Source organism: Anarrhichthys ocellatus, unplaced genomic scaffold, assembly GCF_004355925.1.
Source record: "Anarrhichthys ocellatus isolate YVR2014 unplaced genomic scaffold, GSC_Weel_1.0 scaffold55, whole genome shotgun sequence".
In the NCBI taxonomy this organism is placed as follows: Eukaryota; Metazoa; Chordata; class Actinopteri; order Perciformes; family Anarhichadidae; genus Anarrhichthys; species Anarrhichthys ocellatus.
The window spans coordinates 550567-572351 of record NW_022280085.1 but is presented as its reverse complement, the minus strand read 5'-3'; the positions used below and the strand labels follow the sequence as shown (position 1 = coordinate 572351).

Here is a 21785-nt window from a genome sequence, read left to right as displayed (position 1 = left end):
GACAGTCCGTTAAAATAACTACATAAAAAAAATAATTTAAATAAATAAATAACATTGTTAATGTTTTAGAGACATTCTGTTGTCCTAAACTGCATTAATAAAAATGTAAATGAAACTAAATATTAGACACCACAATGTACCCGATTGTGTCTATACACAGGGCTATTCAATTGCATTACATCATGCAGCTTTTTCTATATTTCTGGAACTGCAATGCATATTTTTTTTTTCCTGCATATGTAGCAATAGTCTGCTGTAAAATGAACAGATATAAGCACGTGTGTCTAGTCTGCCCAGGTAGGTGCACAGCATCACTGAAATGAAATGTATAGTGTTTGTTGAACTTATTTTATTGATTGCAAAAATTGTGTATAATTTATAAAGATGATACAGGCTTTTACAGTACATTAAATATGAAAAATATTTTCAAAAGGCAGGTAGATAAGTCATTTTATCACAATTCATACTGTCAATAAAAAGAAATTGGCTCATTGATGCAACACCTGTCATTTGTTAAGTGGTGGCACATACATGCCAACAATGATCAGGGGGGGGGGGGCTGGAAGCTGGAGAGTTCCTGCTTCTCAACCATGGTTTCAAAAATAAAGACATCTGTGACGTGGGACAACATTCATTCAACAGCTGTACAATCAGAGATCAACTTCCAATTCAGCCTGCCAGGAATTAACAAAGGTTTGCCGTCTTGTCCTGTAGTAATCCCAATGGATTTTTCAGGACGTCATGCTCATAAACACGACACTACGTAAGCACACTTCTCTCCAGGTAAAAAAAAAAGAAAAAAAAGAAAAGATAATTACAGCAAATGATAAGCTCCCATTTCTATAGAAACACAAGCCATTTTCACAGAGTAAACATGACTCAACAGCTGTACAACATAGAAAACTGATGACAGTAGCTCTTATGTATGAACAAAAAAAAGAATCGGATACGGTATGAAATCTTTATCTACAATACCTGATAATAATAACAAAAAAAAAAATCATGTCACTCAACGGATATTCCAGTTTTCAGACCAAATGCGCACTCATACATTCTTGCACTCAAAGCAAGCAAAAGCTAAAATAAAAACATAAAAAGTGCAGTTATCTATAACGTGTGTGTGGCCCAGTGTAATAAAACCAGCTAACAGCTACTCTATGCTGCTCATTGGCAGAAGGATAGAAAACTAAGGCACTATCATGGTCCCCACACAGCCGCAACTGTACAAGTCCTCCGCTTTCTTTTGCTGCTGAATATCAGTCACCGTGGTGCAGACACACCTGCAAAACAATAAACATACAGAAAGAAACACACAAAAAAAACAAACCCTATCAAATACATTATGTGCCTTTCAAAATCTCCACAGAGACGGTGAGATGTTGCCCGGCTCTACATCCGTCCACACCTGTCTCCTTGTCTTCCAGAGCGCTAGTACCAGCAGCAGGGTCTCAGTGGTCCAGGCTGTTGCCCAGCTTCTGCCCCTCCTGCAGGGCAGCCATGGCCAGCCTCAAGTGCTCCTTTAGACTCTGGATCTCTCGCTCGCTCCGGCCCTTCATCCCGCTCAGCTCCTCGTGCACCTCCGCATAGCGCTCACAGGCCAGACGTTTCTCCTGCGGGGCAGAGAGGAGCAGACCGACTCACTAAAGCTTTATTACAACATTCATAGGGTGTTCCCAGCCCATTCTAATCTAAAGAGGGCCACCAAGGGGTTTGCCAATTACATAGATTCATCCCAGTGGTTTTTAAATGAACATTCTGTTCATTAGTTCTCTTTTCTCAACATAAGCCAAAAGATCTAGAAGAGTTGTTGCTCTGCATTTTCTGAAAGGTTTCAGGCTGTGAGACACATAAGCACCTTGCTCAAGGATTTGAGGATTAACATTCCATGTCATTCATCTAATAGTGTCGCGATTACAGAAAGAATAAATAAAAACAATCACTTATTTGTAGCACAGACGCACACACAGACAGACGTACCGTGTTGAGAAACTGCAGCTCATTCCTCAGACAGCTGATCTCCTTGTGTAGATACTCGATCTCGTTTTCCTTCACCCTGAGAAGAACCTGGCAGAAACACAACACAACATAGTGCGGTTTGTCATTCGCTGCCGAAAAGAAACGACACAAACAAAACATAAATCTTTATAATTATCACTTAAGTCCAAGAAGAAAAAAAATCAATTGTGTTCTGGCCGATTTATGATGCATCCAGAGGCGTTCTCTGTCATTTACAACTTGGGCTTTCGGCCAATTACAGTTTGACGTGACATTCCGTTTGTGTTCTTAAAAAACCACACAACTAGTTTGGAAACAGGAAACAGTATAAATGAACTGCTACGCTTGTGCTCCTTCAGGTTTTGGGTGACATGTCAGTATCAGATGCTCCTCCAGAAGTCACCAGCGTCTCTCTGATTAAGTGTCCTCAAGCAAAACGTAGAACGTGCTTTTCAGTGCTATTGCTGAACATTAGAGGAACCCTGTCACTGTGACACAAACACCGCAGGTCATGCTCCACAAGGCGACATGATGCAACCTCCAGTGTTGCCTCATCTGTGACTTTTAGCCGATTGAAGCAGACTGCTTTCTTATCTTGCTCTCGGCTCTTCTGGTTGAATTTGTCCAGGTTTTGTGGGATATACTGATGAGACTTTCGCCCATAATGAAGTCAATTGGAATTTTATTTAGTAATGAAAGACTGATGAATAACATTTGGAAAAAAACCAGCTGGTATCAGTTATTGTTAAACAAAATAAATATCAGCATATTTTTCAGCTTTTTTTCTAAGTCTCTTAATGCAGTGGGTGATATTTTCACACTTGTGCACATCTGGTGCGTGTTGCTGTCAGTTCAGGAAGTTACAAATACACCCCCCCCTCATCTACTTTCAGTATATATATATATATACATACATACACACACACACACACACACACACACACATACAGTATATATAAGAGCCGTTACCTCTAGTTCACTGGGCGTCCTGTCTTTGCTGTTCTCTGAGCTCTGATATGTGACGGAGGATCGCGTACGACTGATCTCCGCCGCCAAACGGGCTTTTAAATCCTACGGAGGAAAAACACATTTTGTCTTCATGAGTGACGCTTCTCAAAAATCCTCTAAAGTTAGAACATTTATAAATCACACGGTCCATCAAAATGTCATGCTACATTTCAGAATTACACCACCGTTCATTCGAGATGGTTTATGACTTCAACATGCAAAGATCGCTCCGTCACTCAGTAATCGGCCGATAAACTCGCCTGGTTCTCCTTCCTCAGCTGCTCCATGTCTCTCTCCTTGCGGCTGATCTCCCTCTCTCTCTCTGCGCTGTTCTGCTCGGCTCGGTTCAGCTCCAGACACTTCTGAGAGTAGCGCTCAGACAGTCCGGCCAGCTCTCTTTGCGAGGCCTGAGTTTCCGCCCTGCAGGAGCGCAAAGATGAGTGAGCTGCAGAAAGAAGGACTAAAAACTGCCATGCTGCAGAATGTACGTCACATTACCTGCTTTCTCTTTGCTGTGAGAGCAGCAGAAACAAAACAAGAAACAATGATATGAATCCAAATGTATTGAACAAAGAGATTAGCTGCGGGGGGGGGAAACCTTTTCTTAAACATCATGCACTGAAGGTGGTAGCTCCTTTATTCTGCTCTGCTCTTACTGAATACCTCTTAAGTAAACTATAATATCATAATATAGAACTTATTACATTTAACAAGAGCAACATGCTGTGAAGAAGTACACGTTTTTTTCTTCCATTTTCAGGACCAAAGTATTTCCTACTGCGGTTTTAAAACATATTTACTGGCCATGACCGATAACCACAAAAATAAGGAAGAGCATGCAAAGAAGGAAGAGCATGCAAAGAAGGGGGAAAAAAAACGCAGAGTAAGCACATGTGTAAGCAGCACAGATAAGCCCTAAAATGCAGGTTCCAGTAGCAGCCGCTGAGACAGCGCCGTGTCAAAGGCCTCGTGACACTTTACAAAAAGAAAACCAATCCATGACCAAATCCTTCTGCATTCCTCAAGTGCCCAACAGGACCCAGTGTCCGCCGCGGTAATGGCCCCCGCGTAGACAGGGAGCCCTGGATTGTTGGTGCAGTCTGCAAATTCTACCTTTAATCTCAGTGAAAAACCTTTTTGTGGCCGGCTAACCCCCACTTAAAAGCACAAGAGAGCCATTCACACAAATGACCAGTGTTGCCTGCGCCGACTGAGACCGAGAGCAAGAATGTGTTTTCAAGGGAACATGAAGTACAAGTGTTCACGAGGCCGGGGCGTTTGCTTTACAAACTTTATATTCTTCTATTTCCCCATGCACGTAAATTATGTTTCATTTCTAGATTGCCACTTAAACAAATCTCAATCTTGTATTTTGCTTTATTTTAGTGTCTGGGTGTACATCTCTACCCCGCTGGCATCACACAGATTTGAAGGGACTTACTGCTGTTGGGCTCGTAAAGCCTGTGAATCTATCGCCCCGCTGCTCAGCCGCTTGACTCGCTCCACCTCTCTCTCCAGCTCGTCTTTGTGCTTCTTCTTCAAAGCCTCCATTACTGAAACACAAACCACAAAAAAAAGCGTGACACAACTTCTATGTGACGTCCCGGTGGCTGTTAACGGCACATGAAGGGACCCCCAGTTCGGACTACTTTTCTTTATCATATTAAACCCTTAAAGCCGCCTTCACAGATGTAAATGTAGGTCTCGAGACTCTTCTCTAGCCCCGTCCGGTCTGCTGACCTCGTGCCGTGTCCCGGGTCTCCTCCAGCAGCAGCCGGTCCTTCTCGGTCTCCAGCCCCTTGAGCTGGCGTTCGTGCTGCCTCTGCAGCTCCTCCATCGCCTGTCGATGAGCGCGCTCCATGGCCGCCAGGCTGCGGCCGCAGGGGGCCTCGGGGCCGCAGCCGCCCCTCACGCCTCCTCCTCCCCATCGCCCTCCCCTTCCCTGTAGTTGCTCCAGCTGCTGCCTCAGTGACGCCACCTGAGAAAAAGGATGAAGACGGAGGTAAAGCCCACTGAGCGACAGGGGTGGGGGGGAACGACACACAAATCTATTAATCGAATATCTTGTGATTAGCATGTTTACATGAGGGCACACACACATGCTGGTGTTGGCAGTAGGAATAATGCATTCATACTCACTGACTTGTACACAGCCACACTGCCAACACACACTCTACACATGATCACTGGCAGAACCACAGTGCATCAGCTTAAGCTTCTCTCAGGGCGGACTAATGATGCCAGCTCTCTCTCTCTGGCTCCACTGCTACATTGGGCATCGAACACCTCTTGGATTTTATAGTTCTTGGAGCTCAAAGTTGAAATTCACAGCTGACCTTTCAAATCCTGATTAGATTATTGCTACAGAAGAAGCTTAAATACAAAGGAAGCATTCAGCTTTCAATACAATAGCGTCATTAAAGAATGAATGCATATAGGCTTCTCTTTAGCATGCATTGAACAGCTCCCGCAGCTGTCTGCGCATCATGTGTAGAGAGATGGCAAACAGATCCAAACCAAAGAAGCACATCACACAAACACAGAGACAGAACAGACAGGAGTTCCAGCAGCGCTTCCCATCACTGCATCTGCATATTTTAGATGGAAAACGCTGCTGAAGAGCAGGTCAGAAGAACAGCGTTAGCAGGCAGAAAGAGGAAACGTTAACTTCATCCGGACAGATGAGGTCATTTGCATTTTATGCAATTTGCAAATTGGAAAATCATCTCCACGCACTACCTCCCTCTGCAGCGCCTCGTTGGCTGACTGGCTGGAGGGCCGCGATCCCATCGGCGGCAAGGAGCTCATCTCCTTTAGCGGCATGCGCTCGAACTCGGCCCACTTCCCCTCGATCTCGTCCTCCGAGCGCGGCCTCTGGTTCGATCCCCCGCCGGTGCCCTTCCTGGACAGCACGGCCTCCCACTGGCTGCTCGTGTTCCTCTCCTCCTGCCACTGGCCGTGCTCCCTGCCCTGCCCCTCGGCCGCTTCTCTCTGACCGGCTGACGAGGCGGGAACCGGGGACAGCTCCACATAGTCGAACCTGCGATGAGCGGGGGTCGAGACCTCGGACTGAACGACGTCGGCGTGACGCGATGATGGCCGACGGGAAGACGGCAGGAAGCGAGAGTGGGAGTTTTCCTTGTCGCTGCTGCCGTCAGGTAATCTAGAGAGGGTTCGAGACAAAGACATAAATCATAAACCAAGGCATTTAATCCTATTTTAGTCAAAAAGTAAGTAAGTAATCCCAAATTCAGTAAGGCTGATGAAATAAGTAAATCAGCAGCATACAAAGCTTCAACATGATCAGTCAAGGCCCAGCTGGGGGTGAGTCACTGTGAAAACAGAACACATCGGTGCTCCCAGAAACTCATGAAACGTTGATTCATCTTCTCCAGGAAAAGTGTTCAGTGACTGCAGGTGCAAGTGAGCAACAGAGCCTCTTATCTGACTGTATTTAGCCACGGCTGAGCTGCAGCAAGACCTCCAATGAGCAATACTAGAATGCTGAGGCAACAATCTTAAAATAATAGGAGAATTAAGAAAAAGTACTGCAAAAACAACTTGGAGTGTTGAAGCATAAAACATCCTGAGAAGCTGCTTTTTTAGGGCATGAAGTTGCAAGCTACAGTTAACAGATAAAAAACAACAACTTAATAACCATTTTTAAATGTCAGAAATAGTGACAAATGCCCCTCACAAGCTAGAGTGATGTTTCAACATATCGAAGTGAAAGTAAAGCGAGGGAGCTACTTTGGGTATAAAACATCTCTTTGCTCTACAGAGAGCCACCACTAACGCGTCTCTCTCCACGATTAAATAAAACAATAAACTACAACATAAAGGAAGCTGTGAAACAGAACTAGCCAACTTTGCTACATTTAATTTGGCCAACTGTTGATCAAACCAAGTTATCTTTGGGTCCTCGATATTAAAAAATGTGATTGGTAGAAGTGACACAATTGCTCACTCAGCCGGACCAACGGCCAAAAAACCCAGAACCAAGATTGATATAGATATGTAATTGACAGAATCAGTTATGAAAATGTAATTAATTCATTGTCTGTCAATAAACTAACACTACCAATGAGGGCAGAGCTGACTGCTTTGTAACTTACATTGCCAGGTGTGAAATGATATATTTCTTAATTTTAGCCTGAGCAAAATCTGAATTGATCCAACTTTCAATTTTAGGCAAATCATTATTTTTACCTTGGACTATCTCCCCTCCTTAAAGTCGCTTGTATTTACACTTACTGCGTGAGGTCCGGAGAACTGCTGGGCCGGATGCACTTCTTTAAAACCTCTATCCAGTTCCGCCTGATCCCGGCTGTCATGGCGGACAGGGTGTGCGCAGCCTCCCGCGTCTGAAGACAAAATCACAAAAGAGAGAAAACAGGTGAAGGAGACACAAAGACGTGACAGAACTGGGATGAGATGGAGAGAGAGCGAGAGACACAGAGAGGAGATACCGACGTGAGATGTGAGCCATGATAACGGAACAACAAGAAAAACGCAGCAGAAACTGAGAGCGGTGGGCGTGGTTTTGGCTGATGAGGAGGACAAGAAGTGAAGAATATAAAGAAGACAATCAGTCACACACACACACACACACACACACACACACACACACACACACACACTGAGAGACTGACCCGTAACAGAGACACTCACCTGTACCTGAAACCCATAGTTCTTCTCCACATCGAACTCGCACACCTTCACACAGGATTTTAGGTCAATCTCTCCGTCCAAGTCATCTTTCTATACAGAGAACACAGACACAATTACACATTATTAGGATTGTTACAAAATGTCATATTAACAACAAACATGTCTAATAAAAAATATTTATACATATATATATTATATATATATATGACATACACATACCTCCTCTGCACTAGAGTCTCTGTAGTACTTCAGTCCAGCATCAGTCAAAACAAACCAATGCTTCTTCCACTAAAGAAAAAGCAGATCTCAATTAATCCCAAGACTGACCTGAAATCAGCAACTCTTAGGTTCAAACGTGAGAGGACGGCGTCGTATCAAAACAGCAGGCCTGCGGGATGGGATGTGTGACTAGAGAGAAGCTCATTCACATCATTCAAAGAGAGGAGACACCGGCTGTGCCTCAAGCCACCGCTGTGATAACGGGGATAATCTGCCGCTATCGCCTTACGCACAACCTTTCTAATTAGGGAGGAGGGGAAGAAAAGAAGAGATGGGGGGGGGGGGGGGGGTGAAGATGGAGAGGGAGGAAGACACGACGTCTGCGCCTTACTTACGTCGCCACTCTCGTCCAGTTTGGACATCCATCCCTTCTTGAAGTTCAGGAGGTCGGGCTGCGAGGCAAAGAGCACACACAGTCACTGACCTTCACACGAGTGCTCTGGCAGAAATGTTACAAATACAACAGTTGAAGGACGGACGAAAATGAAAGAACAGAAAGAAACGAAACAAAACAACAGGACAAACACCACTTCAAGCTGTATGGAAGGGTGGGTCATTCTCAATATAATTATATTTCTATGCAAGCAATTAGCAGCTCCCACAATGCCGCGGCGTTTATTCCATCATTGTACAAGAAGACAACGATACAATGCTGCCGACTTACTTTGCCACAAAGAGAATAAACCAGTTTCTATCGTGCTTTTCTTAACGTGCATGTTGAAACGGGTACGGTTGGTTTCTTTATATTTTTTTTATCCAAAATTTTTCCCAGAATGCATGAATACATCACTAAATGATCTACTTCTTTCAATGATACTATACGCACTGAAATCATTCAACAAAGCCTTTTGATTGTTAACAGCATCTCAACAACATGTTTACGTCACAGGTTGCTGCTCTGTTGCACTGCAGAATACAACATACATGAAAAAAAGGGGCAATGGTTGCATTAAAAAGACACATATGGGAGGTGAACAAACAAGTGTGTGTGTGTGTACAGGAATTGGACACACAAAGATGAGGAACTGGAGCAGCACGTCATCGGGAAACTCATGAAACTCGCAGTGGTACAGTAACTTTGATGTTCATAACTCAGCATTGTTGCACGTCTCTCTTGCTCCAGCTGGGCGGTACAATATGTCCAGGAACAGGCCTGTCATTGCGTTGACAGGAAGAGGGGAAACGTGCGTGAGGTACCTCAAGATGTGGTGATCCCAGATTAGAATTAGCCAACGTTTTCCACCGCACATTCCTCACTTTGCTTATCTCTCTCTCTAGCATTTACATTCCACGCATTTAAATCTCTCTCTGCGTTCGTCATCTCATCTCCATTGCTTCCCCCTCTCCACTGCAGATACTTCATTCATTTTACTCCCTTGCTGCATCGTTTTGCTCAGCTCCCTCTCTGTTCGCACTCTTAAAGTAGTTTCTCCGTCTGTGCCGTCGTCTCCAACCACCCCTCTTCTGTATATATTTTCCCTTCCTGGCGTCAGTTGTGCTCTTGTAGGCCACAGTACCACCCAGTTTTCCCCCTGAGCCAGTTCATCTATGCTAATAGCGGGATCATCTGGTGCCGGCTATAAACACACAATAGGAAGCTTCTTTTATTGTTGCATCATATAAAGATCCCCACTGACACTACTAGACCACTGGAGCAGGCTGTGGTGTGTCACACTGCATCGTGATCTTATGTCATCTAGTCAACACATGCCCATGTGCGAGGTCAAGGAGCGGCCACAGGAATAAAGGGATCTGATATGATGCCACAGTGCTTCTCCTGGCCGTGTGCATCTAAGGTCAGCTTGAGACAACGTCCATTCTTCCTGACTCCTGTCCTCCATCACTACAGAAGAGTATTGTCTGGTGAGCCTCGTCCTGTAAGCCTCATACAGACCGTGTGCTTCTCTTCTTCACTGGTTTCTGTCCAGTTAAATGGATTACCTCTCTGAACAGTGGAGAGAGGAGTAGAGCCTCATGTATGCACTCATTGTGATGGCAGCGCCTGCATTACCATGGTTTAGAGAAACAATACCTCTGAGTAACTTCATTTTATTTTTTTACTTATTTTTCTTTGCGGCCATGTGTCACAGCTGGCTGTATGGACGGACACACACAGTACAAGCTACTGGCTAATGACACTTCCTGCTACTGTAAACAACAACAACAACAACAACACACGGAAACCAGCATTATAGTTTAAGACGTGTCACAGGAACAGAAATGTACAAATTATATATATATATATATATATATATATATACTCACTTGGGATACATTTCATTTTTAAGCTAGCGTAAGTTGGAGGCATGTCTGCTCCACGTATCGTTAGCTGTAACGTGCACACGCCTCGAGTCAAACAAATGCTCACCATAAACCATTAAAAACTAGTTATCTAAGTTATCTATGTTATCTAACTTACATTAGTCTTTCTTACCAAATAAAACACAAATAAAGTGAGATACGTGAATGCTAGCTTTTGGGCCAGAGCTCATTTAAAACAACACATTGTAACGTTTAACTATGTGCACGTCTACATTCAGGAAGGAGTGACAGGAAAAACACAAGAGCTCTCAATGTGCAACTTACCGTCATGATAACAGGATCCAGAGGGTAAAATAAAGACAAAAGAAAAGTACCGTTACCTCGCCCTCCTCGCCCTCAAGTCCACTACTCAGTTTAGCTAAACCTCACGGGGGGGGAAACCCTGACTTTCTCCGAGGACGCTGACGTTACGCGAAAGGAGATAAAACCCCGCCATTCATACCCATGTTAACTTAATCAGAGGAGCCGCCGACGTCCACAGCGTGTCTCTCTACAGTCCGAAGAAAACACGGAGACACTAGTCTGCGCTTAAAAGTAGTAATCTAGCTAACGTTAGACTTCTGCCTCGGCTGTGTCTTTGCTCGCTGCCTCTACCTCCCCCGCTCTCTCTCTCTCTCTCTCCACCTCCCTCTTTTTTTCTCTCTCTCTCTCTCCACCTCCCTCTTTTTTTTTCTCTCTCTCTCTCCACCTCCCTCTTTTTTTTTCTCTCTCTCTCTCTCTCTTTCTGCTCTGTCTGCCACTTCCTGGGCGGATCCGCGAAGATCGTTTGCGAAAAACAAGCCTACCCCACCTAACCGCACGGTGCCGGGCTCTAAACCCGGTGTCCGGGGACCTCCAGCGGGCTGAAGGGGATCCCCGGCAGCACGAGGACTACTATAGCTCCGGCTAATCGCCCCCACAGCAGGTTATCATAAGAGGAAAACGTGTAAAACGGACTGTTTAATATACGAGGTGTCACTCCCTCCCTCTCCTCGGGGAACCAGACTTCTGTAAAATCCTGTGGGTCCTTGACATGGAGAAGATTGATGATCCAAACATACAGAACTAACTCACTTTCCTGACTAAAAAATCTTTTGGGGATCGCGAATAAAGTGCCCCCCTCCTCCCCTCCACAAATCCTCTCTTGGTAGCTATTGGTTTCAGTTGAGGAATTTCAACACATGCCCCGGCAGACCACAATTGACAAAGCTCAGTCAGTCTTATGAAATGCCTGCAGGGTGTAGGTGAAGTCTATGGATACACAGCAACCAGCGCTTATGAGTTAAAACAGTAGATAAACCGCAGATAGGCCAGCAGGTTAAGGTGCCAAGTACATAAAATTCTTTGCAGTTATAGACAGGATCTGTGTGGACACTAAACAAGCTGCCAGCATGTCTGGTAAATATGTAACATAGAGATACCATATATTCAAATAAGACTGAAGGGCAATAAACTATAAACACGTGTGCTACAGGTTTATTATGTTCATCACAAACATTTGGTGATAGGAAAACCAACAGTAACGTCAGCCTATACGGCGCAGAGGGAGAGAGGTTGTTTCTACGTACCCACACATTTACTGTAAACACACCGGCCGTATCACATACCTGCATTTCTTCTGCTCGGTGGTGGTTACCTTTCCAAGAACTGCCCTCGTCTGCTGCGGGACTGCCAGACCTCTGGAGAGGAACGGCTTGTAGTTATGAAGGTAATCAATGTCCGACTGAGCAAACATAGGAACCTCTGGAGTTTCACATCCACAGACTTTTTTTTAATATGTGGTGTATGGTATGTGGACAATGTGGTTAAGCATTAACATATTATGAAGGTGAAAGCCACAGAGCTGCAATTCCACTGCAATGGGTTATATTGTGCAGGGTTTTGTGCGCTGTGAGGTTGTAACGCTCAACACTCAGCCCTCGTTCTCTATATTGTTGCAGCTCTCTCTCTCTGCTTATGACATTTAAAAACAAACAATAAGACTCACAGTTAGTGTATTGCCAGTTTTGCGAAATGTAATATTCCCCCAGTAATGTTTAGTATTATCAAGGTTACTCTAATAAAACACGGTTTAAGACCATCCTTCATCAAGACTCCCCTTCGCCCCAACCAGCCTACCTGCAATGAGGTGGAGGAGTGAGCTCGAGACAGATGCCCACTGCCACCGTAGTGCCAGTCTCTCTCAGTGTCCCCTGTGTCTTCCCACTCTCTGGAGGGATGCTTGCTCAGGGAGTGGCTGAAACAGCACAAACAGGTCATCGGTGTGTCTGATTTGGTCAAATGTATTCAATCTAATGGAGTCATCTAGAGTTTGCGACGGACACCATTAAATACCACAAAAAATACACCTAACACAATGGGCCTCATGCAGGAATTTCCTCACATTTTTGTTCCTTGTATTTTACGTCTTCTTACAGCCTTTTTTTGGTGGCATTTCTCTAATTATTGGGCATGTGCCAGAGCACACCGCACAACATCTGCCCTTTTATAGGGTTTAGGGGAGTTACCTATGCTAATAATAAAACATTGGCCCCAAGCCTCCAATTTATGATTCCTCCTTCAGCACAGCTGGGAGTGGTTAACTTCTCTTGTTTTTTCTCTTAACAGGGAATTAAGAGAAATGTAAGAATTGTTGAAATGTTGCTGCATGTGGCCCAATGTAATGACAACGAACATGCATTTAAATATGTTGCCAGCATCACTCCTTCCGTTCTCTGTGGTGTAATGCAGGTCTGACCTGGCTGGTTTAAAGAGCTCCTGTCTCCGAGAAGGCTGCTGGTTCTGAGGCCGACCCATGTGGCCCGGCTTTTCTCTCTGATGGATCATTTTGACCTTCGGCACGTCGGCCAACATGGCATACTCCTCCCTGTTCCGCCCTGTAGACCCCACCGACAGTGGACCCGACTCCGAGGACTCCATGGAGCTCTGGGAGGAGGTGTGCTTCCTCAGTTGAATCTGAGGTGAAGGAGAAGGGCTCCGTGCGCGGTGGGAGGGCCTCCTGTCATTCGGGGAGGGGCAACAATCGACATGGCCGTGTCTTCCAACCCCAGACCTGATGCTGCCAGGGTTCCTCGGTGTGTCCAAGGTGACGAAAGCTGTTCTGCGGCCATTCGTGGTCTGTCTGGAGGGTGAAGCAGCGCGAGACAACGAGGAGCTGCGGTGGGAATGTGTCGACTCCCACCAGGAGCGTGGTGAGTGATTGGAGTCAGATTTTGTGTCATGGTGTGTGTTTTTTGTCTGAGAGGTATGGCTGGAATCTCCGTTAGTGGCCAGTCTGAGGATTGAGTAGCCTGGCAGGTCGCTGTTACCTTTTCTAGCGGGAGACGAGTTGCGGCTGTTGTGGTTCTTGCTGTTCAGGGAGGAGCTAGTTTCTGCTTTCCTCAGTGAGCGCTGGTCAGGAGCATCATAGCTTTTCCTTGAGGGCAACAGACTTTGGCTCTCACAACTTCTGACAGAACTGTTTGCTTCAGACTTGCGCAGCAGGGACTGAGAAGGAGCTTCGTAGCTTCTCCTCGAAGGGGAGGAGGTGCGACTCTCACGACCACGGCTGTGTGAAGAACCACTGGTGTCTGTTTTCCTAAGCTGATACTGAGTAGGGGTTTCATTGCCTCTCCTTCCCGGAGAGGAACAACGGCTGCCACGACTGCCACCGACGGCGCTTGATTCGGTCTTGCGGAGTACAGACGGACTTGTGTCGTAACCTCGTCTGGATGCAGTCACGGTGGGGCTTTCATGTTCTTGGTCATTCAGTCCATTCTTAGCTGTTGGGCTTCGTAGCAGAGCCTGGCTTTCAACATCATAGCCCTCTCGTATGGGGGAGCCACAGCGTCCGTGGTGACTACGTCCGCTTAGAGACAGATTTGATTCAGATTTACGAAGGGGGGATTGGCTAGACGCCCTGTAATTTCTGCTTGGCGGTGAGTATCTGTGACTGTCAGATGTTCTCCTAGATGGAGACGAGGTACGAGTGTCGCTCCGGTGTCCGTGAGATGAACTGCTGGTGATTTCCGTTTTGCGGAGAGACATTTGGCCTGAAGGGTTGTAGTCCCTCCTTGAGGGAGACGGGCTTCTGCTGTCACGACCTCGACCACTCAAAGACCCGCTTACTTCCGTTCTCCTCAAGGCACTCCTAAAATCAGAAACCGTGCTGGTCTGGGATTTGACCGAACCAGCAAATGGTTTAAAGTTTCTTGGCAGAGTTCCTGAATCGACACGTCGCCCGTGAGTGCCTGGCGAGGCGTTTCTGGATCCCGGCTCCGTCCCTTGAGACCACCCTCCACCATCAAAGTTATGCTTGTTGAAGGCAGCGGTGGACTCACTACGTCTGAACGGTAAGTTTCCACGTGAGGGAGAAGAGGAACGAGATGGCAGAGCTGAGCCTGGCCTCCAGGACTCAAAGCGTCCTGACTGATGATTGGTAGAGACGCCAGAGGAAGGGTTTCCCCGACCGTAGGAACTGCTGAAAACTTTTCGCCCCGTTGAGGCCAGCGACTCGGCTATCTTAAAAGGAGTAGGACTCGGAGAGCGGGGGCCGACCCGGGCCTCAACCTCAACGGCAATTTCATAGTGGTCGGGAGGCAGCATTTCCAAAGGCAGGTCATCATTTAGACCCTCCGGCGTTTGCCTTTCCGAGGCCACGCCGAGATTAGGGTTTCTGAAGGGGATGGTGTCTTTGGGCTCTACGCCTCTGCTGCCGAAGATAGGATGTCCTCTCTCAAAATGGCGGAATGGAGCAGGCGGCCTGCTATCATGGACTGAGCGGACACCTGCTGTCCTCCCCAGGGAGAAGTACCCGCTTTCACGCTTCTGTGCGTCTTCTTTTAACCCTGCAAGAAAAGAGAGAAGTTGCTCAGTGTGACAGAAATAGAACGAAGGAGGGGTAAGATAAATAAGAGATCATCAAAGATCAACCACTGAGCTACTGCTATACTATTGTATTACTGATGATTGCTCCGGGACACCTCAGCTGGTGACATCAAACAGTATTGCCAAGTAAAGAACACCTTTGGCTGTAACTGGATATGGGTTGGTCAAGTGCTGTCAGTCATAGGTTGACTGAAGGCCCGGACATGTGTTCAAATAAGAGATACTGAGGTACATTCCTTCTTCCAATGCTTCTATTATGCCATGCATACAACTCTTATCAATGCATCCCTTCCGCCAGGAAATCAATGAAGCATTTGACAAACGTCACAATATGCCAGCTCAGCTTTCATGTACCCGATTGACCGCTGAACTTGTCTCTGCTCCGAGCTTCGTCCATCCAGGCGCGAGGGCTCGGCCGGTGGGGTGGAGGGTCCAGCCGGGTCATGGCGAGCCTGGTCGAACGCCGACGGACCGGCAGGTACTCGTCCTCTGCACTGACGGAGCCGCTGAACTCTTGGTAGTCACCGTGGTCGCGACAGCTGCGTGGAAGACGAGATGGGAGACGGATGACGAGAGTAGAGGCGGAAAGACGAGAGGTCGGGAGGAGGGGAGAAAAGTACGAGGCAAAAGGAGGAAGAGAGAGAACAATTCAATCAGTATACCATGAATTTCATAGATTGCGTCACGCAAAATCAATGTTTAAGGTTAGAAAACATGGAACAGTATACATTAAAGTCTACAATTCCACTTTCTGGCTCTCCTAAAAGACTTTTTATCACCGCCCCGTGCTGTCCTACCTGTCGGTGCTGTCGTCGTCGTCGCAGTCACAGATATAAAGCTCACAGTCGGGGCTCAGGATGCACAAAGAGCTCTCTCCATAACCCAGACGGCCTCCGTTGACATCACAGTAGCTGCTCACCACCGACAGACCGTCAGAGTCCTCCTGATAGGATGACAGGGTAGGAAACGGACCAATCACAAGGCCTCAGCAAAACTCCCTCTCTCTCTTTGAGTGACAGAGGGAAGAGGCGCCGATGTTGCTCTCCTAGATCTGTCTCTCCGGCTCCATCTCCTTCAGTAGAGAGTTAGCCGAATAGTGTCCGTCCCATCTGTCCTCTCTGACACACACTCGCATGTTCAGTCTGCTGTTCGATTAGGGTTACACCTCTGTAACTCGACCTGGCTCGTGGCTTTCCTCATTAATATTTCACCGTTTTTTTTTTTTCTTCTTCTTGCCATAAAGCCTCTAAGACTTAAGATGTCTTAAAAAAGGATCCAAAACTGTGACTTCACTGTCTGTAAATGTCAAAAACTGGCATCCATCCCTGCAACCTCCAGGGATCTACAGGTGGGCTGTTACATTGGAAGCTGAACTGGTACAACTCATGATCCGCTGTGTGTTTAAATACGTTACTGTAACCAGATAACGGTGGTTGTGAAATGGGAGCAGGATAAACAGAAAAAGAGTGTTCCCAGTTTTCATACTTTATAGAAACATGCCCTTCTTTCTGTGTGTGGCCCCTCCGTCTAATATAACAAGTGATTCCCAAGAGGGCAGTAAGTGATCCAGCTTCGTTAATTTATAATAGGAGCCGCTGCTTCCACCCTGCTCCTCGTCAGTGCCTCTCATTCTCCGTCTCTGACCTTTTCTTGATCTACTCAAAAGCAACAAAGACTCACACATGATCTCGCGAGCTGTGTTCATGCGTGTGGGCCGTGCTAAATTAGGCGGGCGCTTGATTTCTATACAAACCCAGAGAAACACCGACTTTTGGATCAAGTGAGAAGTTGTGAAACTGATTATGTTCCATTCTAAATGATATCATGAAACTTTGTGCGTCATTTCTGATCTGCAAGTTAAATTTGAGTGAGCTTCTCCTTGACTTAGCATACGTCAGTGACACTTAGCATACGTCAGTGACACTTAGCATACGTCAGTGTCAAACTACTTCACTTGTGACTTCTAATGCTCTCATCTTTCTCCAGCTCATCCCATCACTCAGCACATATTCTACTCGTGTTCCCACCTCTATCCCCCCGTTACCTAGCTACTGTGTTCATCTCCCTCCCTCTTCCTCTCTTCTTTCTTACCTTGCTGCTGGTGTCTCTTTCCTCTGCCTGCGATGGGATCGGCGTTAACGGCAGACCTTTGCCTGATCCGATCCCAGTGTCGGTCTCAGCTTTAGCCCCAATTCCAGCCTCTGCTGTGGACTTCTGCTGTGGCGGTGCTGCCTCTGCGCTGTCCCCCGCGCCGGCGTGCAGGCGCCTCTGACGCAGGCATTCGTGGCAGCGGGAGGGGTCGAAGATGTTGGGCTGGAACTTGGGGCAGATGGGCTCATCGCCAGAGAGGGGCATGGTGAGGCCGGAGGGGGAACCTGCGCAGTCATCGCATCCCTCGGAGAAAACTGGGAGACAGCAGCAAAGGGGTCAAGGAGGAACATCACAATGATATAAAGCAAATAGTAGCAACTATGCGTAGAAATTAAAGACTTCTGTGTGCGACTTATACATTAGAAATGTGTTGCACCTATTAAACCACTTTAAAAAAGTATAGCAGTGTTATGTGCTGATGCAAAATACATCAGAGCATTTCACAGCATTCTCCACAACATGGAATAAGAAGGGTAAAATAAGACTGACAGTTTTGAGAATAAAAGCACCCTGTCTGCTGGTAAGCCTGTCTGTGACACCACATTACAGAGACATGTGTAAACACAGAGCAGCAGCTCTGAGTGAATACTAAAGAGGATCTTTTACTTCAAGGTTCATGGAAGATCCAAAGCAGAAGTGTTTCGGTAGGTGATGACTAATCACACTAAGAGATAATGAAACACAACACACCCAGACTGTCAAAGCTCCCCACAGAGTAGCATCACTACCAACCACTAAGCACATGCTCTGTGATCTGCCTTCATCTACAAGCTGCATGGCCTCTGTACATTAAATGAATCAATTAAGATCAAGAGTTTAAATAATAACTATTAAAAATTGTAACGCTAGATATAGAAATTATAAGATGAGCATTACCTGACGAGAGAGGCTCCCGCTGTCAGCTCCACTTTGAGTATGTCATAAAGAGTCGGAGGATAAGCTGCCCATCAGACCCCCCCATCAGGCACATGCGTCTTCTTCCCGCATGCTCTCCGTCCTCCCGAGCTGCCAAACCCTCAAATCCATCCGATTGGCTGCTCCGACAATGAGTGAAACTGAAGCAACCATGACGGCCATGGTGGCTCTCAGTTAACACAGCGGTGGCCCTGAAGCACACGCGGACCCAGAGCCAACATGGAGGCGGTGGCCCGCCGGTCTCCCTATTGTGCGGTTGTATTAAATATCACGGGCTTTAGAAAGCGAAATGAAACGCTCATGCTAGGGACAGCTGGCACACGCTGGCTCAGGTTAACGTAAATAAATAAACACTGGTGAGGTGTAGGTTCAACATACATTCAAACTACTGGCTGTGTGGGATAAGGTTCTCGATTAAGGAGCACGCTGTAAGACACACAGTGGTTGGTTCTCCTTTAGATCTCTCTCTCTCACTCTCTCTCTCACACACACACCCACACACACACACACACACAGGTGATACTGAGCTATGAGGAAACAGAGCGAAGGGTTGATTTCCTGATGTTCTGGAGAGGATGTTGACGACAGCGTCAGCCTTCCTATTAAACAATAGCAAGAAAAGAATTCCACACCGACAGCTTGAGAGATGTGGCTGTATCACAAAGTCACTTCTTAGCAAGATTTATGTTTTATTTAATGAAAATTAAAGTAAATACACTTCAGTTTGTATACGATTAAGCAATAAACACTACAAAAAACAGTTTGAGCACAAGTTGTTTTTAAGAGGCAGGTACACTGGAAATACTGAGATAGACGGTCCAACACGATGCGGACAGAGCGTCCACATCAGCTTGAGTTTATTTTACACTCGCAGCGTATACACGTCTTGCTCAAACACTGGAGCGATGATGCACCTTTTTCCCAGTCAGTCGACGTCTCTGCCACTTGGTGGTCCTCCCGCCTCTACTTTTACTCTCTGTGGCGGTCTGTTTCTTGTCTGTCTGACGGCCGCCTCGGCCACCTCGGCCTTCCTGCTTCCCTTTCCTCTTCTTGCAGGTGAAACTGCTGAGGGACGACGTTAGGGAGCGGATCCTGTAGCAGCGGGGGAGAGACACAAAGAGAAATGCAGCTGGACTGAGAGGGGCTGGAGGAAGACGGGCAGACATCTGAAGACCGCCGCTACGTCACCACTGTATTGTACAGCGCATTTAGCAACAGTCACACTACCTGTCCATTCCTTAAAAGACCAGCTGATCAACCCTTTAGCCTGTAGATAATGTCAGAAACCAAAGTGATGTCTGGCCAAAAGCCAAAATACCTAAAGTATTCAAGTTGTCACAGGAAAAACTGGCAACACTTATGAGAATATGAAGAGACCTGCGTGATGAACAGCTTACTTTTTGTTCATGATTGGATTCCCGGATTTTCTAGGCATCGCAGCTGTTTCTTCCTGCTGTTCTTTCCCCTTCTCTTCGTCCTTGCACTCCCCGTTATCCTGGAAAGCAAAGATCCTCTTTGTTAATTAAATTAATTTGCCATCAGTTACATTCACATCAATCATACAGAGCTATAAGCAGTAAAACCGGCATAAGTTAGCCTGATGAAAAACACACATGAGATGACTCGGGATTTACTGTTTACCTGGTTTGCGGCGGGTCTGAGCAGGTGAGCCCCTGTGAGGTCAAGTTCACTGATGGTTGTGACGGTGACGGTGTGGTTGGGGTGATCGTACTGCACAGACTCCGTTGTAGCGGTTATCACATCTTCCAGATCGTCTTCAGCCTCCTCTGAGAGACGGGATCGAGTGAGGAAACAACAACAATAAGCAAAGAGTCTCAGCAGATCGATCAGCGATAAGACTTCTGCTTTTGAACTCACCGAGAGCGTCCGTCCTCTCCTTCAGCAGCCTTGTGTATTCCTTATGTCTCTGAAAGCAGACAGCCAGACATGCCATCAGTGCACTGTTTCCTTACGTGCTCCTGCCACCAAAAGAGATTTGAAGTCTGCGCTCTTTCACGTCACACTTACTTCTACTCGGACTCTGATCTGCTCTTCCTTGATTTTCTTTCGAATTTCTGCCACTGCTGCTTTCCTCCTTTCCACCTTTCTTTTATGGAAACCCGTTAGATAGTCCCTGCCAGAGCAGAAGAGGAAGCAGCTTGAGAACCCAGTCACCATTTCATTCTCTACCGGTTTGTCTCGCATTATGGATACATACAACAGCGATTATAATAGAATCAAACGTGGCTTGGTGCATTTTATTATAATGAAAACTCATATTTAGAAATCTAATTAACATCTTGGTCAGTAGAGGTTTTGAAGTTAATGTGTCAGCAACTAAATAAACTCATATGGAATGAATGATGGCTTAAAACAACACCACGATGCTTCAATAGTGTGTATTTCAAACTGTGTAGGCTGGTCGTAGGAATGTGACGAACGTTACTGAGCTTCCTATAACTCAGAATCATTAAGTTTTGTAAAAGCTATAACGTTAATGCACATGCCCCATAAACCTGGTGATATTTTACAGTATCTGCACTTGCTTGGTTTTATTATGTCATTAAAAAGTTACATATAAATAGCGTGGATAGAGTTGCAATGCTTTTCAAAGTAATACTTGGGAGAAAGCTAACTAATGCCAACCTGGAGTGCTAACCTCACTAAGGGCTAATGCTAAGATGCTAGCCAACACCTTCAATTTAAAGCACTGTCATCAGTCGAAGAACTTACTCTCTGTCCTTGTCGTCAAACGAAACGATGCATTTGTTTTCTCTTTTCTTGGACCCGGGCTTAAATTTACTCTTTTTGGACACATTGTGTTGTTTTATATTATTCTTCATATCGCACACGTGAGTTTACCCTGCAGTACTTCCGGCTTCTGGTATTGAGGAACTAGTCATGTAACTATGTCCGATTAGAAACACGTGGATAAAAGTCTGATAGGTTCCGCACGACACAAACATTTAGGTCAAAGTAATGATTTTGTTGGTTCAGACTGTACAGTTGCTGTAATCACATGTCACCTAGAATAAATACCCCGGTTCATAGAGTTTATGCTGCTGTTTAAATTTAAACTATTGATAGAATGATGTATTTGATATCAGGTCAACTTATCTTATTGAGATGTGAATGAAAATGAATTTGACGCTACTTCAAATTAGGTAACATGGTCTGTATTTCTGTTAATCATGATATGATGACTGCCTTTAGTCTTCATTCCTTCGCCCGTACATTTTATAATTAGCTACTTGTCCACTGTCCTGTCTCTTCTGACAACTTTAAAGCAATCCCTCCAAGTGGCAGGGACTCGTTATGTATCCAAAGCACGCCACCAGCAGCTGGAGTGTTTCATTTACACCGAGGTGTCCAGTGCTCATCACACAAAGAGTGTGTGTGAAAGAGGACACCAACAGACTTCACAGAGTTATCAGATCTACACTGGCGTTCACACCCAGCCAACACCCATGTTTAGATGAAACATGCTCTCTCATTTTCTTCTGTTTCACTGAATCCACGTCCAGCATGGTACCTCTAACACTGAAAGATCACATACACACCAAACACGGTCATGTGTTGTTTTATTACAAAACAAACAT

At 45.9% G+C, this 21785-nt stretch overlaps 3 protein-coding genes across 3 annotated transcripts; all 3 read right to left on the bottom strand.

Moving 5' to 3' along the window:
• Positions 1-329: 329 nt before the first annotated feature.
• On the bottom strand, positions 330-10886 carry triobpb (TRIO and F-actin binding protein b). The gene is made up of 12 exons (XM_031870848.1): positions 10540-10886; positions 8289-8345; positions 7894-7962; positions 7675-7764; positions 7258-7367; positions 5743-6166; positions 4744-4981; positions 4445-4556; positions 3264-3423; positions 2965-3066; positions 1978-2064; positions 330-1610 (listed from the first exon to the last, which is right to left on the bottom strand). The coding sequence occupies exons 1-12, from the start codon at positions 10543-10545 to the stop codon at positions 1449-1451; spliced, it is 1617 nt and encodes a 538-aa protein (XP_031726708.1). The 5' UTR covers positions 10546-10886; the 3' UTR covers positions 330-1448.
• A 980-nt stretch (positions 10887-11866) lies between these two features.
• On the bottom strand, positions 11867-14354 carry LOC116396313 (uncharacterized protein C2orf16). The gene is made up of 2 exons (XM_031870849.1): positions 12992-14354; positions 11867-12490 (listed from the first exon to the last, which is right to left on the bottom strand). Exons 1-2 carry the CDS (start codon positions 14278-14280, stop codon positions 12244-12246), a joined length of 1536 nt encoding a protein of 511 aa, XP_031726709.1. The 5' UTR covers positions 14281-14354; the 3' UTR covers positions 11867-12243.
• A 4507-nt stretch (positions 14355-18861) lies between these two features.
• On the bottom strand, positions 18862-21608 carry nol12 (nucleolar protein 12). The gene is made up of 6 exons (XM_031870865.1): positions 20920-21608; positions 20215-20320; positions 20065-20113; positions 19828-19973; positions 19584-19681; positions 18862-19278 (listed from the first exon to the last, which is right to left on the bottom strand). The coding sequence occupies exons 1-6, from the start codon at positions 21027-21029 to the stop codon at positions 19077-19079; spliced, it is 711 nt and encodes a 236-aa protein (XP_031726725.1). The 5' UTR covers positions 21030-21608; the 3' UTR covers positions 18862-19076.
• Between the last annotated feature and the right edge of the window lie 177 nt (positions 21609-21785).